The sequence below is a fragment of the Notamacropus eugenii genome, chromosome 5 (genome assembly GCF_028372415.1).
Source record: "Notamacropus eugenii isolate mMacEug1 chromosome 5, mMacEug1.pri_v2, whole genome shotgun sequence".
Classification (NCBI taxonomy): Eukaryota; Metazoa; Chordata; class Mammalia; order Diprotodontia; family Macropodidae; genus Notamacropus; species Notamacropus eugenii.
In genome coordinates, this window is record NC_092876.1 from 106,947,043 (window position 1) to 106,961,431 (window position 14,389).

General features: G+C 42.9%; 2 protein-coding genes across 6 annotated transcripts in view; both read right to left on the bottom strand.

The window, feature by feature from the left end:
* The window catches only part of PHF11 (PHD finger protein 11), a 46,590-nt gene extending 35,017 nt beyond the window's left edge, over positions 1–11,573 (bottom strand). Inside the window, exon 1 of one of the 4 annotated variants that reach the window (XM_072610530.1) lies at positions 10,838–11,573. In XM_072610530.1, the coding sequence (XP_072466631.1) occupies positions 10,838–10,865 (28 nt within the window). In that variant the 5' untranslated portion in view covers positions 10,866–11,573. Of the gene's footprint in view, positions 1–232; positions 315–9,602; positions 9,865–10,837 lie in introns of those variants that run through there. The other 3 variants (XM_072610529.1, XM_072610531.1, XM_072610532.1) reach the window with 3 other exon arrangements.
* The window catches only part of SETDB2 (SET domain bifurcated histone lysine methyltransferase 2), a 57,730-nt gene continuing 54,910 nt past the window's right edge, over positions 11,570–14,389 (bottom strand). The window contains exons 13-14 of one of the 2 annotated variants that reach the window (XM_072610514.1): positions 14,124–14,212; positions 11,570–13,349 (exon numbers count right to left, since the gene is read on the bottom strand). In XM_072610514.1, coding sequence (XP_072466615.1) covers positions 13,232–13,349; positions 14,124–14,212 — 207 coding nt within the window. In that variant the 3' untranslated portion in view covers positions 11,570–13,231. Of the gene's footprint in view, positions 13,350–13,682; positions 14,213–14,389 lie in introns of those variants that run through there. The other variant, XM_072610513.1, reaches the window with a different exon arrangement.

Sequence of the window (14,389 nt, forward strand, 5' to 3'; positions counted from 1 at the left end):
CACGTTTCAGCAACTTTCATGGCCATCAGAACAAACTATTCTCAATGCTTCACATATCCCCTAACTCACCTATGGGTTTGAGGCCCATGGGTTACCCTCAACCTGGTTTAGCCCATCTGCAGAGATGGTTTTACTAAGGTGTGGTCGCCATGCATGCTACAGCTTCTTGGAGCCGCCAGTGAGAGCTGGGTGAAAACCAAAGATGGGTGAGAAGCCCTAAAAAAGTACCCACCTCACACCAGAGGCGCTAGTCCTTCATGAATACCTCATATAGCCCAAATGTGTTGTAAGAACGAAAGAAAAGAACACTTTTCAGGAAAACCTGTAGGAACTACTGCCAAGTGAAGTGAGCAGAACCAGGAGATCAGTTTATACAATGACAACATTCTAAAGAATAACAACTTGGAGAGACTTTAGAACTCTGATCAGTAGAATAACAAAGCTCTGGCCCAGAGGACTGAAGATAAAACACATCACACATTACCACATGCCAGAGAGGCATCCAGAATAAGACAGACATTTTTTGGACATGGCCAATGTTGGAATTTGTTTTGTCAAAAACGATATATAATTTGCTCCATAAGCTTTTACTTTGATTTTCATTTGGAAGTGGGAGAAAAGGTCAAAGAGGTAGGAAGGAGAAAAAGGTAGTTTTGATTCATTGAAAAACTTTAATTGAACTTTAAAATATATCTAAACTACTGTTTTGTTTTTAAAGCCTTCACAACCCAGCCCCAACCTACCTTTCTAGTGTCATCATATATTACTTTCCTTTCTGCAGTCTAGGACAAACTTCACTCATGGAAACCCATCTCCAATCTCCTCCCATTCCTCTGCTTTACACCAGCTCTCAGCCATACCTAGAATGAATGCATACCTAGAATGAATGCTCCTTCCTTGCCTCACCTCACTGAAACCCTTACTTCCTTCAAGACACAGCTCATCTTTTATATGAAGCTTTTCCTGATCTCTGTAGCTACTGCTGCCCTTCCCTTTCTCCTTTAACTACCTTGTATTTATTCTGGATGTACTGGCATGTATTTGTATAGCAGTAGTAGAGTAGCAAAGAGACCAGGGCAGTTCAGCCACTTTTATTTCCCAACTTCCCTCATGTCTGCTCTGCCCCTCCACCTTTCATCCTCTACCCACCTGTCAGTGATTCATTACCTTGATGAATTTCCTAGTATAAACATGTTCTGTTCTGGGAAGTTATAACACAAGGATCTACAGTTCTTTAAAATTTTTTCCTGCGGTTAGCAGAGTCTATAAAGAAAAGCAAGCTTTTTAAACAAATAAAAAGTTAACAGGCTTTCCTAAAAAACAGAAGAAAGACTTCAGGTTTTTAAGGCAACCTGACACTTTCCAAGGGGAAAAGAGATACAGAATTTCTACCTTGGGGTCTATAGTAAAGGGAAAGTGAGTGAAGGAGGGAGTAGAGAGAAAAAGGAAAGGGAGAAAGATAGGAGAGAGAAAAGGAAGGTAAGAGAAGAAAAAGGAGAAACTGGAGACTGAAAAGAAGAGAGTACAAATTAGAAGTGATTATGGGACCACAGTAAGAGTTGACATAGACCCATATTTGGCTATGATATTGTGAGTAGAGATGCCACTTCTAGACTGTGCCTCTGATACCATCACAGCATCTGCCCCAAAAACCTCTTTCCAAGTCTCAGCCCTGATCTTTGTGATGGCTGCCTCATTCATGTTTTGGCCCTCCCAGCTCCATATGGCCTTCTCTTCTCTAGCCCTGTAGGATGGATCGATCTCCCTGGGAGCTAGTTTCCTTCAGGCTTAGCTGCAATCCTCAAGTGGGGTACTGTTGTGTTCTTTCAGGAAGAACATAGACTCTTACCCTAGAAATGATAAAAGCCTCCCCAGTCCTGCTCCCTGGGGACCTCAGGTCTGAGGCCTGGTACCTCCCAAGCAAGTGGTGGGAGATCAGGGTCACCTCAGCAAGCTGATGCCCTGGAGACTTAGCCTTTCAATGACTTTTTTTTGGTACAGAGCTGGATCCCTCTGGTGAGAGACCTCCCCCTAACTTTGGGCAATTATCATTTTCCAAATACTCATATCTCCATGTCAAACCATTTGCCTTATAATCACCAAACAGCTTGGGAGATCTGGGTCACATCTCCTATTTTTCTTCAAGGCTCATTTCATATCCATGAAATTTCTTCTAAGTCCTTCAGCTCTTACTTGTCACCTCTAGGAACAAATATAAGCTCTGTTATTTAAAGCTCTTTAGCTTTTTTCTTTTTTTTGATCAAAAATAATTTTTAGTACCATGTTAGATACTAGAGATACAAATGCAAAAAGACAAAATAGTCCCTGCTCTCAAGGAGCTTTTATTTTGCTCATTAATCAGTCAATAATCCTTTCTCACATAGGTCTCCTCTCCATTCACAAAGTCACCACCCTGGTGTAGACACTATTAATTAAAAATACAAAGTAAACTTTTTAAACAAAGAAAAGTTAACAGACTTTCTTAGTGAAAGGAAGGAAAAGACCAGGTTTTGAAGGAACCTGAGGCTTTCTAAGTGGAGAAAAGAGATACAGAATTAGCACCTTGGGGGTCTACCTTGGGTATCCTATTTTGGGCACTGCCTACTGCCTGAATAATTCCAACAACCTCCCAACTAGTCTCCCTATCAGTCAATAAACATTTTCTGAGAGCCTACTATGTGCCTGGCACTGTACGAAGCATACAAAGAAATGCACAAAATGGTCCTTGCTCTCAAGGAGTTCACAGTCTAATAGGGGAGACAATATATAAAGAACTATATATAGAATAAATTGGAAATAATCAACAGAGGGAAGGCACTAGAACTAAGGGGGATTAGTAAATGTTTCCTATAGAAGGTGGGATTTTAGATGAGACTTGAAGAAAGACAGGAAATCCAGGAGGTGATGAGGAGGGAGAATATTCCAAGTATGGAAGACAAGCCAGTGAAAATGCTCAGTCAAGAGATAGAGTACATTGTTTGAGGAACTGCAAAGAGGCCAGTGTCACTCAATCATGGGACACATGAGGGATGGAGGAGGGATGTGATATGTAGGTATAAGAAGACTGGAAAGCTGGGGATTTAATTATGAGGGACTTTGAAAGCCAAAGAGAAGATTTTATATTTGATCAGAGAACCACTGGAGTTTATTATGTAGGTGGGTGACATGATCAGACCTGTGTTTTAGGAAGATCATTTTCACAGATGAGTAGAGAAAGGATTGGAGTGGGGAGAGACTTGTGGCTGAGAGACCAAGTTATTGTACAAGTCTAGGAGTGAGGTGGTAAGGACTTGCACCAGGGTGATAGCAGTATCAGAAGAGAGAAGGCAGTTTATGCAGGAAAAGCTATGATGTTAAAATTGTCAATCCTTAACACACTGGATATGGAGGGTGAAAGAGTGAGGAATCAAGGATGACACCAGGATTGTGAGCCTGAGTTACTGGAAGGATGGTAGTACCCTCAACAATAACAGGAAAGTCAGGAAGAACAGAGATTTTAGGAGGAAAATTTGTTTAGTTTTGAACATTTTGAGTTTATGACTTCTATTGGAAATCCAGTTAAACAGATCCAAAAGGCAGTTGGTGATGGGAGACTGCTGGTAAGCAGGAAGGTTAAGCCTGGATAAGCAGATTTAAGCATAGAGATGATTACTGAGGAGATGATTCTGGGAAGATGGTGGAGTAGGTCAGAAAAGCCCAAGTTCTCAGGATTTTCCTCCACAAATGAGAGAAAACAGAGCCTTTTGGCAAACATAGAGTGGTAAAAATAAACAAGAAAAGGAGCAGAATGGGATCCTCCTGAGACAACTGGAGATCTGAAGAAAAATCCCAGAGGAGGTTTGGCCCCTGTAATGTTGATAAGAATTCATAGAATTTAAAAAAGACTTTAAAAAATCAAATGAGAGAGACTGAGGAAAAACAAAACAAAAAATAAGAACAATCCAAGAAAAACAAGATTGTGAAAAGAAAGTAAAAAAACTAAAAAAGGAGATCCAGAATCTTAAGAAAGAAAATGACTGGGTGAAACTCAGAATTTGGCAAGTGGAAACCAGCGAAGTTATAAGGAACCAAGAAATAATAAAACAAAATATAAAAAAGGAAAAAACAGAAGAAAATATGAAATGTCTCATAAGAAAATCAGCTGACCTGGAAAACAGATCAAGAAGAAAAAAACAGAAGAATAACTAGACTACCTGAGAGCTATGATCAAAAAAAAATAATCCTGATACAATAATACAAGAAATAATTAAAGAAAAATGACCTGAAACATTAGAACAAGAAGGGAAAGTAGAAATAGAAAAAAATCCACTGATCACCACCTGAAAGAGATCCTATGAGGATTTCCTATGAGGAAAACCCACAGGAATATTATAGTCAAATTCCAAAACCCCCAGCTCCAGGATAAAATATTATGAGTAACAAGAAAAAAAATTACATATGGTGGTGCCACAATTAGAATCACACAAGAGCTAGCAGCAGCAACACTAAGAGACCACAGGTCTTGGAACACTATATATATCAAAGAGCAAAAGAACTGGAGTTCTGGCTGAAAATACACCCAGCAAAGTCAGGCATAATGCTGAATGAAAAAAAATGAATACTTAATGAATTGTTTCTTAAGGAAACAAAACCAAACCAAAACTCTGAACTTAATAGAAGATTTGACATACAAGAGCCAAGAGAAACATAAGATACATACCAAAGAACAATTACAAGGGACTCAATAAGGATAGACTATTCACCTTTTAGTTATGTAAAACGTACGTCTAAGATTGCTACTAGTATTTGGGTAGTTCAGAAGAAAGACTGAGGTAGACCTGAGTATGATATGACTTCAAAAAATTAAAAACTGTTCAGGTACAACTAAAATGAGTAATTTACATACAAATGAGGTGTGAGAGGAAGAACTGATACAGAAGAATTAGATTGGGAAGGACGGCTGTTAGTTCTGTAAACCTGTAAACCTACTTTCATCAGGAATTGGTTCAAGAGGACTACAAAAGTCTTCTAAATTTAGAAAGAAATGAAAAGTTAAGGGGATAGGGATTTTTAAAGGGGAGGGTGAGGGAATAGATTAAATAGAAAAGACAGGTGTTTAGATGAATGGAAATGGGAGGATAAGGGAGAGATTCTTGAGAGGATAAGAGAGGGATCTTGGAGTGGGGGTAGGTTAAGAAATAAATAGAAGGGCAAGGTAGCAGGTAGAAGTAAAGTAGAGGAGTCAGGAAGAATAGGAAATAAGAGATATGCACAAACACAAAAAGAAAGATTAGGAATAGAATCTCTTAGAGAAAGTATATGTTTATATAGGTTGTGTTTATATACGTAAGTACGTGTGTATGTTCGTCCTTCGTTGTTGAAGAAGACCATGCCATCAGAGAAATAATGACATGACTTGCACTTGACTTTGTTTTGAGTGAAGGAGGGCTGTGCAGGTCACCAGCCTCACTTCTTCTCCAGAGCCATCTGAATCCAGTGACCAGATATTCATCAGGATGACTGGAGATGACCCAGGATGAGGCAATTGGGGTTAAGTGACTTGCCCAAGGTCACACAGCTAGTGTCAAGTGTCTGAGGTGAGATTTGAACTCAGGTCCTCCTGACTCCTGCACTGGTGCTCTATCCAGTGCACCAACTAGCTGCCACATATCTTATGTATATCTGTATGTATATATTAATATCTATATATAAATATATCCATGCTTAATTGTAGCCTGGGAGGGTGAAAAGAGAGGAGGAAAGAGGAAAAAAGAACAAAGTAAAAAGTGTACTGCAAAAAACAAAAGAAAATCTACAAGGAAGCAAAGAAAAGATGGACAGCTTTCAACACAATTCATAGTATTTAATATATAGGCTTTCTTGAAATGGGAATTTATTGCTATATATTTTGAATCCTCTCTTACATTCTGCTGTACATATGGAATGTTTTTTTCTTTTCTTATTTTATATTTAAGTTTATAACATTTCTTTTTCTTTCCTTATTATACATTTAAGTTTTAGTATTCAAGTCTAAAATAAAAAATGATTTTTAAAAGAGATGATTATTGAATTGATGACACTATCATGTGAAACAGAACATAGGGAGAAAAGAAAAGGGCCCAGGACACAGCCCTGTGGGACATCCACAATTAGCAGGTATGGATGAAGAAGAATCAGCAAAAGAAACTGAGAAAGAATAGTCAGATGGGTAGGAAGAGAACCAGAAGAGAGTTGTATCACAAAAAAAAAAAAAAAAAGCTAGAAAGAAGAGAGTATCAAGGAGAAGAGGGTGATCTATAGCACTAAAGGCTGCAAAGAGGTCAAGAAGAATGAGGACTGAGAAAAGGCCACTGGATTTGGGAAGTATTAGATTACCGGTCATTTTGAAGAGAGCTGCTTAACCTTGTTAAGTCCCCTATATTTTCTTTCCTGTTTATCTTTTTATGCTTCTCTTGAGTTGTGTATTTGAAAGTCAAATTTTCTATTCAGCTTTGGTCTTTTCATCAAGAAGGTTTGAAAGTTCTGTAATTCACCGAATATTCATTTTCTCGAAGGATTATGCTGTTTTACTGAGTAGGTGATTCTTGGTTGTAATCCTAGCTCCTTTGCTCCATGGAATATCATATTCCATTCCTTTGATCCTTTAATGTACAGAAACTGCTAAATCTTGTGTTATCCTGACTATGGCTCCACCACACTTCAATTGTTTCTTTCTGACTGCCTGCAATATTTTTTTTCTTGACCTGGGAGCCCCAGAATTTGACTATAATATTTCCAGGAGTTGTCATTTTGAGATCTCTTTTAAGAAGTAATGGGTAGATTTTATCAATTTCTATCTTACCCTCTGGTTGTAGAATAATAAGGCATTTTTCCTTGATAATTTCTTGAAAGATGGTATCTAGACTCTTTTTTTGATGTTGGCTTTCATGTAGTCCAACAATTTTTAAATTATCTCTCCTGGACCCATTTTCTAGATTAGTTGTTTTTCCAATGAGATATTTCACACTGTCTTCTATTTTTTTATTTTTTTGATTTTGATTTATTGTTTCTTCATTTTTCATGTCATTAGCTTCCATTTGCTTAATTCTAATTTTTATTTTTTTTAATTATTTTTTTTGGGGGGGGGCTTAAATTCACATTTTAATATTGGGTGGTCACACAACAGAGACCATACCCAGTTCATAAGCCTGTTCTCAGGCTTGCTCAAGCACTCCCTCCCCAGGAGAGAGGGTTGCTGCCCCACACCCACTGGTCTTTGTAAAAATACCAAGAAAAAGATAAGGAAGCAGTGTGCAGAGGTCAGCTCTGGGTCTGGCCCATCTGGGCCCATCTGGCTACAAAATGGAGTGGTCAGCTCTTTGCTGCAGTCTCATCCAGGAACCAGCACAATTGTCCCATGTGCTCTTTGCTGCAGTCTCATCCAGGAACCAGCACAATTGTCCCGTGCGGGCTACACCAGTGCAGCATGAAGGGGATTCTCTTCATCACTTCCAGGATCCGCTTCAAAGCAGCTGCTCTGCGTTCTCCAGAAGCCATGAACACGACCATGCATGCTGCACTCGGTACAGGCAGCGTGAGGGTCACCCTCTTGGGGTGGCTTTGGGGAATCACCGATCGGGGCCACAATATTTTCCTTCTCCTGCAGGAGGGGGTGATCAGGGAAAAGGGAACATGCGTGCCCATCAGGTCCAACACCCAAGATCAGAAGGTCAAAAACTGGGATTAGATCACCCTGAATTCTCGAAGATTCTCTGCATAGTCTGAGGCAGCCTCTCCCCCTGGAAGTGCAGGGTTAATGGTGATAACTTGGCTGTCTGGGATGGGCAGATTCGAAAAAAGGTGAGTCTGGTACAGGGCGAAGGTGCTGTCCACATGGTTGAAGGGCACGAGGCCTTGGAGCCCCTTAATTCTAATTTTTAAAGAATCATTTTCTTTACTGAGTTTTTGTACCTCCGTTTCTATCTGGCTAATTCTACTTTTTAAGAAGTTTTTTTCTTCAATGAATTTCTGTGCCTCTTTTTCCCTTTGGCAAATCCTGCTTTTTAAGGCACTCTTTTACTATTGAGGGGGGTGACCTCAAGGCATCATGTGGCCTTCCAGGTCCTTGGGTGCAGCCTTTCTACTGTTTCTAAGTTTTACAGAACAAATCCTTTTATTAAGGGGATCCGTTCTGTGAAGTTTGGATTCAGTCAAAGGGCCACACTTGAGGACCTAGAGGGCCACATATGGCCTTGAGGCCCCAGGTTCCTCACCCCTTCCTAGTCTGTTTTTTAAGGTATTTTCTTCAATATTTTTTGTGTCTCCTTTACCAAACTATTGACTTGTTTTTCATGATTTTCTTGCATCACTCTCTTCCCAATTTTTCCTCTACCTCTTTCATTTGATTTTAAAAGTCCTTTTTGAGCTCTTCCATGGCCTGAGATCAATTCACAATTTTCTTGGAAGCTTTGGATGCAGGAGCTTTGACTTTGTTGTCTTCTTCCGAGTGTTTGCTTTGATCTTCCTCATCACCATGGTAACTTTCTATGGTCAGAATTTTTTTTCCTGTTGCTTGTTCATTTTCCCCAGCCTCTTACTTGACTTTTAACTTTTTAAAAATAGGGCTCTGCTTCCAGGGAGGAAGGCGCATTGTCCCAAGCTTCAGGGGTTTGGTGCAGTTGTTTTCAGAATACTTCTAGGACCTGTAAGTTTTCATTCATCCAAGGTGGTACGATCTGTCTAAGGAGAGGTGTTTACTACTCTCCTGGCCTGTGCTCTGGTCTACGAGTGACCACAAGCACTCTTTTCTGCCCTGGAAGTGTGCCGAGGATTCCCCCACTCCTCCACTGTGGCCACAAGCTCTGCTGGTATTACTACTCCTCCTCACCTTAGGATTGCCACCCATGTCTGTGGCCTAGAGGTCTGGATACCCACTGCTGCCACTGATTCAGTCACCCAGAGGCCTGCTCTGGCTTTGGTGGGGCCAGGTCTACGCTGTAGCTGCCTGAGCTGGACTATGCTCTTCTCTCATTCTGGTGCAAGAAACCTTCCCTGCCCACCTTCTCTTGGGCTGAGAATTTGTTGCCCCCCATCTTCCTGTGGGTTCTGCTGTTTAGAATCATAATTTAAAGTTATTTGGAAGGGTTTGGGGGGGAGCTCAGGTGAGTTCCTGCCTTTACTCTGCCTCCTTGGCTCTGCCTGTCATTCCCCTTTTCTTTGCCTTTGCATGGGTTTTTTGTTCTCACTTCTTTCTCTTGGAATTTTTAATTTCCTTCTAAGGCTCTGATCAGGTGCCAGCTTCTAAAAGGAGCCTTTGCCGATCGTCTCAGCATTCCTGTTCTCTTCTGCCTTAAATTGCTTGGTATCTACTTAGAGGATCACAGATCTTAATTGGAACTGCAAGTGAACTCAGAGGTCCTCTATCCAGAGGTGTGAAACTCCCAGGCTGTCTGTGGCAAATAGCTGGTAAAACTCCCAAGTGCCACAAGGACCAGATGAGAATGTAATGGGGAAGTGTTTAACAAAATAAATAAAAACCCAACCCAACCCAAATAACCTTTCTGCATTTTTTTCAGTCAAAGTGAGGCCACAAGGCTCCACTTCAGGTTGACTTGGACACCAGCGACCTGTCCCAGCCCACTCACTTTTAAGGACGAGAGCAGGAAGAGGCCCAGAGAGATGATACTTGCTAAGAGTCACTTCTCCGAGGAAGCCCAACGGTGTATGAAGAACACCACAAGCGACTCGAGAAAGGCAAATATCGTTCAATAGACTGGGATTCTCTCCCAGAGCTGATGAAAACCTTGGATCCATAAGCTTATTCTGTCTACTTGCAGGGCTGACCTTATTAGAAATAAGTGGTCCTAGGACGAATACAAGGAACGTAGGGGATGTTAAAGCAAAACATATCAATGATTTTTTTTAAAGGATAACGGTCTTGCGTACCGCTTACAGTCACCGCGGTGCAGCCCGACAAAGAAGGAGGATCACAGAATGTAAAGCCTGGAGGGCTTTATAAAAAATATAAAGTATTATAATAACAGCTATATAAAAATATCTGGTTTCGGTGGAGTTCAGAGGTGGGAAGAGGACAGTGAGCCGGATGCACCTCCAAGCAGGTCTGGAGAAGGCGTCAGGGCTGCGCTCGTGGGGGAACATCCGGGGGGAACATGCGGGGGGAACATCCGGGGGGAACATGCGGGGGGGACATCCGGGGGGAACATCCGGGGAACCGCACGATGTCCGATGTTTCCGGCCCGGGGAGAATCTTTGTCTCCTCAGCCGCTCTCATGACAACGCCGGGGGTCGCAGCTTTCAAAGTCTCCCTCTCTCTCTCTCTCTCTCTTTCCTTTACTTCTTCTTTTCTTCCTTTCTTTTTTGCTTTACAGGGTCAGATAATTTTTTTTCTCTCTTCTTGCTTTAATGAATTAATTCTTAATGTCCACATCCGCCCCGCCCCACCCCGCGCGGACCTCGTGTGGTCGCCGCACGGCTCTGCCCTAGCCGGACAATCGCCCCGCAGACCCCGCCCCGGAGCGGGCGCTCGGAGCCGGCGGCAGACGCGGCTTATCCAGGCACTTCCGGGCAGTCGGGGCGCTGGTTTCGGAATGAGACAGACGTTTCTGGACACGGCATTGTGGGCACTTGTTTTAACTATTTTTTATAAAAAAACAAACAACTTTCCCCTTTGCGGGGAGGGGCGCGGGTGGCACGTGTGAGGGCCGTCGGGGCCTGACTCCCGAGGTTCCTGAGAAGGGGGCTCTTCCCCTCCCCCCCCCCCCCGCCAGGCCACGCCTTGTTAGACTGAAGACGAGCGCGGGGGGTGGAGCGGGGAAAGCTCGTCTGTCCCCCCCTCCCCGCGGGCCGCGGTGGTACTTACCGGCCGGGTCTCTCTCGGCCTCGTTCATCGTGACTGACCCGCGGCGAGACTGCAGGGCCGGGCAGGCGGCGGGCCGGGAGCGGGTTCGGGCCGCTCCCCCGTGATGCTGAGGCTGGGACGCCTCGGGGTAGTTTCGATTTCCTTTCAGGGACGGGCCCGGGGCGCCCCCCGCCTCGCCGAAACCTCCCGCGGGGTCCGGGGCACTGAGCCCTGACGGGCCGGTGCTGCCGGGGCGCGGGTGCCCCCCACGCCCGCCGGGGCTTTGTTTTTGAAGTGTTTTTCCCGTCGCCAGGATTCCCCTGCGTCCTTCCTCCCTCCCCTTGTGAGGAGCCACCCCCTACTTGTAACAGGTATTTTTTAAGTTTGGTTTAAAAAAATGAAACAAAAAACCCTTCATCTAACTTCCGCACCAGCATCCTTGTTCATTCCCGCTATTAGGGTAGTGGGGCACAGTGGGAAGCACACCGGATCGGGGAGTTGGGGGTCTGCTTCAAAGGCTTATTCTGTGGCCACGGGAAAGCTCTCTGAGCCTCAGTTTCCTTATGTGTCCAAAGGGAGAAGGTGACTCGGCCCCATGGCCCTTCCTTTTGGGGGTAACCGGCGGGAGAAGAGCCGGCTCCCGCCATTCCAGCCCGGGGTGCCGCGTGAGGACGCGAGGGGGGCTCTGGGGCCGGGTTTGGGGGGACGGCTCCGTGTTCATCCGAAGCGGAAGTGATGAGTCTTGAGTCCGCGTGCCGAGGGTAACAAGTTATTTATTGAGCACCCATAGGGTGCACACACAGCACCGTACAGTTCATGTGTGGGGCACACAGCAAGGACTGGGCACCATCCCTGCCCTCACAGGGCTTACAGTGTGATAAGCAGATGAGACAAAATACTACAGATCACAGAAACTTGTTTTAAAAACTGGATCCGGGAGTCGGGTTAAGGGTGGTTTCCACAAAGGCCTCCTCAGCTGTGCAGCCCTGGGCAGGTCAGGACCCTCACCCCGTCACAGGGCTGCCTGAAGATCGAGTGACATAACCATCTGAAGTGCCCTGCCAACCCAGAAGCGTCGCAGAGCTGCCAGAGGGAAGCGGGGGCAGCGGTGCCCGGAGCTGCGGAGTTAAAGGAAGGAGTGCATGCACACGGGCAGGCTTGGCACAAGCTGGAAGGGGGCAAGGAAGGTGAGAAGATTGGGAGCAAAGGCCGCAGGCTCTGCTTGGACTGAAGATGAGGGCGAGCTAAGACTATGAAAAAGGCTCAGAACAGTCACATGACTGAGACTGGTCGCTTGGCCCCTCTGCTCAGAAACCTTCCATAGATGCCTTCTGGCCCCTGGGGAAGGTTCAAGCTTCTCTGTCCGGCATGCAAGGCCCTCCACAAAGGCTCTCTTTCGGACTTCTCCCACCCTTCTCCAGTCTTTCCCCAAACATATTCCTCTGATGCCCTGGCCTGGAATGACCTTTCCCTTTAGGGAATCCTTACCATGCCTTAAAAGCCCAACTGAAATGCAGCCTCCTTCAGCAATCCCTTTCCAATATGCCTCCCTCTCCAGGCATGACCTCCTCCCAATAGGAGTCTGAAGGAAGTGGGTGAATCTTACCTAAATTGTATCTCCCCCAGTATGGAGCACAACTGCAAACCGGCTTCTAATCAGTGTTTGTATTATTGTCATGTATTAAGGAAAATGTGAAGGTTCAGAAGGGAAGGAAGTTGTGCAGTGAAAGTGGTTCAAGGCCCTCAACCAGCCAAGAGTTTATTATTAAATTCCCAGCTGATAAACATACAGAGCAGTAACAGAAACATTATTTCAAAAGTATCCTAAAATTCAGGCTGAACTTCCACACAGTCAGAATTAGTGAGGCCTTAGTTCACTTTTGTTCTATCATATGGTTTCCATTTCTCCTACAAATAAAGCTTTTACGTCACCTCCAGACAGATCTGTCATAATTTAAATTACAAGGGCCATGAAGATGTGAGGTTCAACAAATGTGGGGCATGAGCCAAAAACAAATATTCCTAAAAAACAGGAATAAGAGAAGAATCCTTCTGTGACATATGCTTCCTTAAACAGTCATATTAAAATGATGAACAAATTGTGTGTTAATATTCCTACCATACAAACAATTACTTCCACCCTGCTTATTCAAAAGCTGAATGGAAGTAAAGAGCCTATATCTATATCTATTTGTCCATTTTCTGTAGTGTTTCTATGTCATTCATACTTCAGGATTCCTAAATTACACTTAAGAAATGAGAAAAAATCCAAACACCCCCCCGCAGAGACCCACCTCAGAGTGGAAATCTTAAGACAAATTTCTTGATGGTGCATGCACTATTAAATAGGGGGTATTTTGTATAATTCTTTCATTAGCTTGTACTAAATGACATTAGCATACACAAAACACTTGTTTATAATATTCTTTTTCTACAAGTGTGGAAGCCACATTGACAAGGAATCTCTTTCTCGGGTATACTTCCAGCTTCATAACCGTAATCCCAAGTGAGTTCTGTTCCTGCCTTCACATGCCTAAAAAGCAATAAAGAGATATATAAACACACAAATGTACGTACCCCCCTACAATGAACAGCAGTCACACACAGGGAATCTTGTTTTGTATTATTCAACTGAACAAATGTAACTTTTTGTATAAGGAACTGTGCTAGATGTTAGTGATACGAACAAAAAATGATCGTCCTTACCCTCAAAAAGCTTGCTTACTTGCTGTCTATTATCAGGGAAATGTTCTATATAAATCATTATGCTGGGGTAAGTGGGTATGTGACATACACACACACACTCACCCACACACACACATCCCATTAATCCTTCTCATAATTATTTTCCCCACGCTTTCTGGTGTTTCAAATAGTTTATTAAGAAGACCAGTTACTTTCTAATTCAAAATTTTTTTAAATCAATAAAAAAAAATCAATTGTGACTCAACTTATAATTAGTTGAATAGAGGTTTTGAAGAATGAAGACTGGGATAAGTAGCCGGAGCATGCAGGTCAGGAGAGGGCTGTTGTTACGGGAGACCTTTTGACTTCCATAACATTTAGCTTTCTGGGTTACATTTTATCTGAACCAGGTGTTCATACTTGTGACGTAGGACAGCATCAGAACTAATAAGTCAGTAATTTAAAATTGCATTGAATAGGAATAATGTTAGGTAATAAAAAACAGACAAAGGTGCCAAGTAGTTGTTCTAAGGACATAAAGAATCTGTCATTTTTTGTTGTTGTTGTTTTAAGGTCACACCTTTTATGTTTTTCCCCTACATGAGCAAAATTAAATTCAAACCTTTTAGTGAAGAATGCCACCCATGGAAAATTTCTGTCATGTGTCTCTACAAAAACATTCTGCACGAAGAGATTTGGGTTACAACTATGCTGTAAAAAAAAAAAAAAAGATCTGAAATATAATACATATTAAAAAGAATTAGAAGGCTCAAAACTTTTTTCTTTAAAAGTACTAGAACTTTGGTTTTCAAAGTTTATTCCTTTGTTTCGTTGTTTTACCAAGTGTTCAGATTTTCTTAGTTTCTGTTAATGGTTTAGTTATTTCAG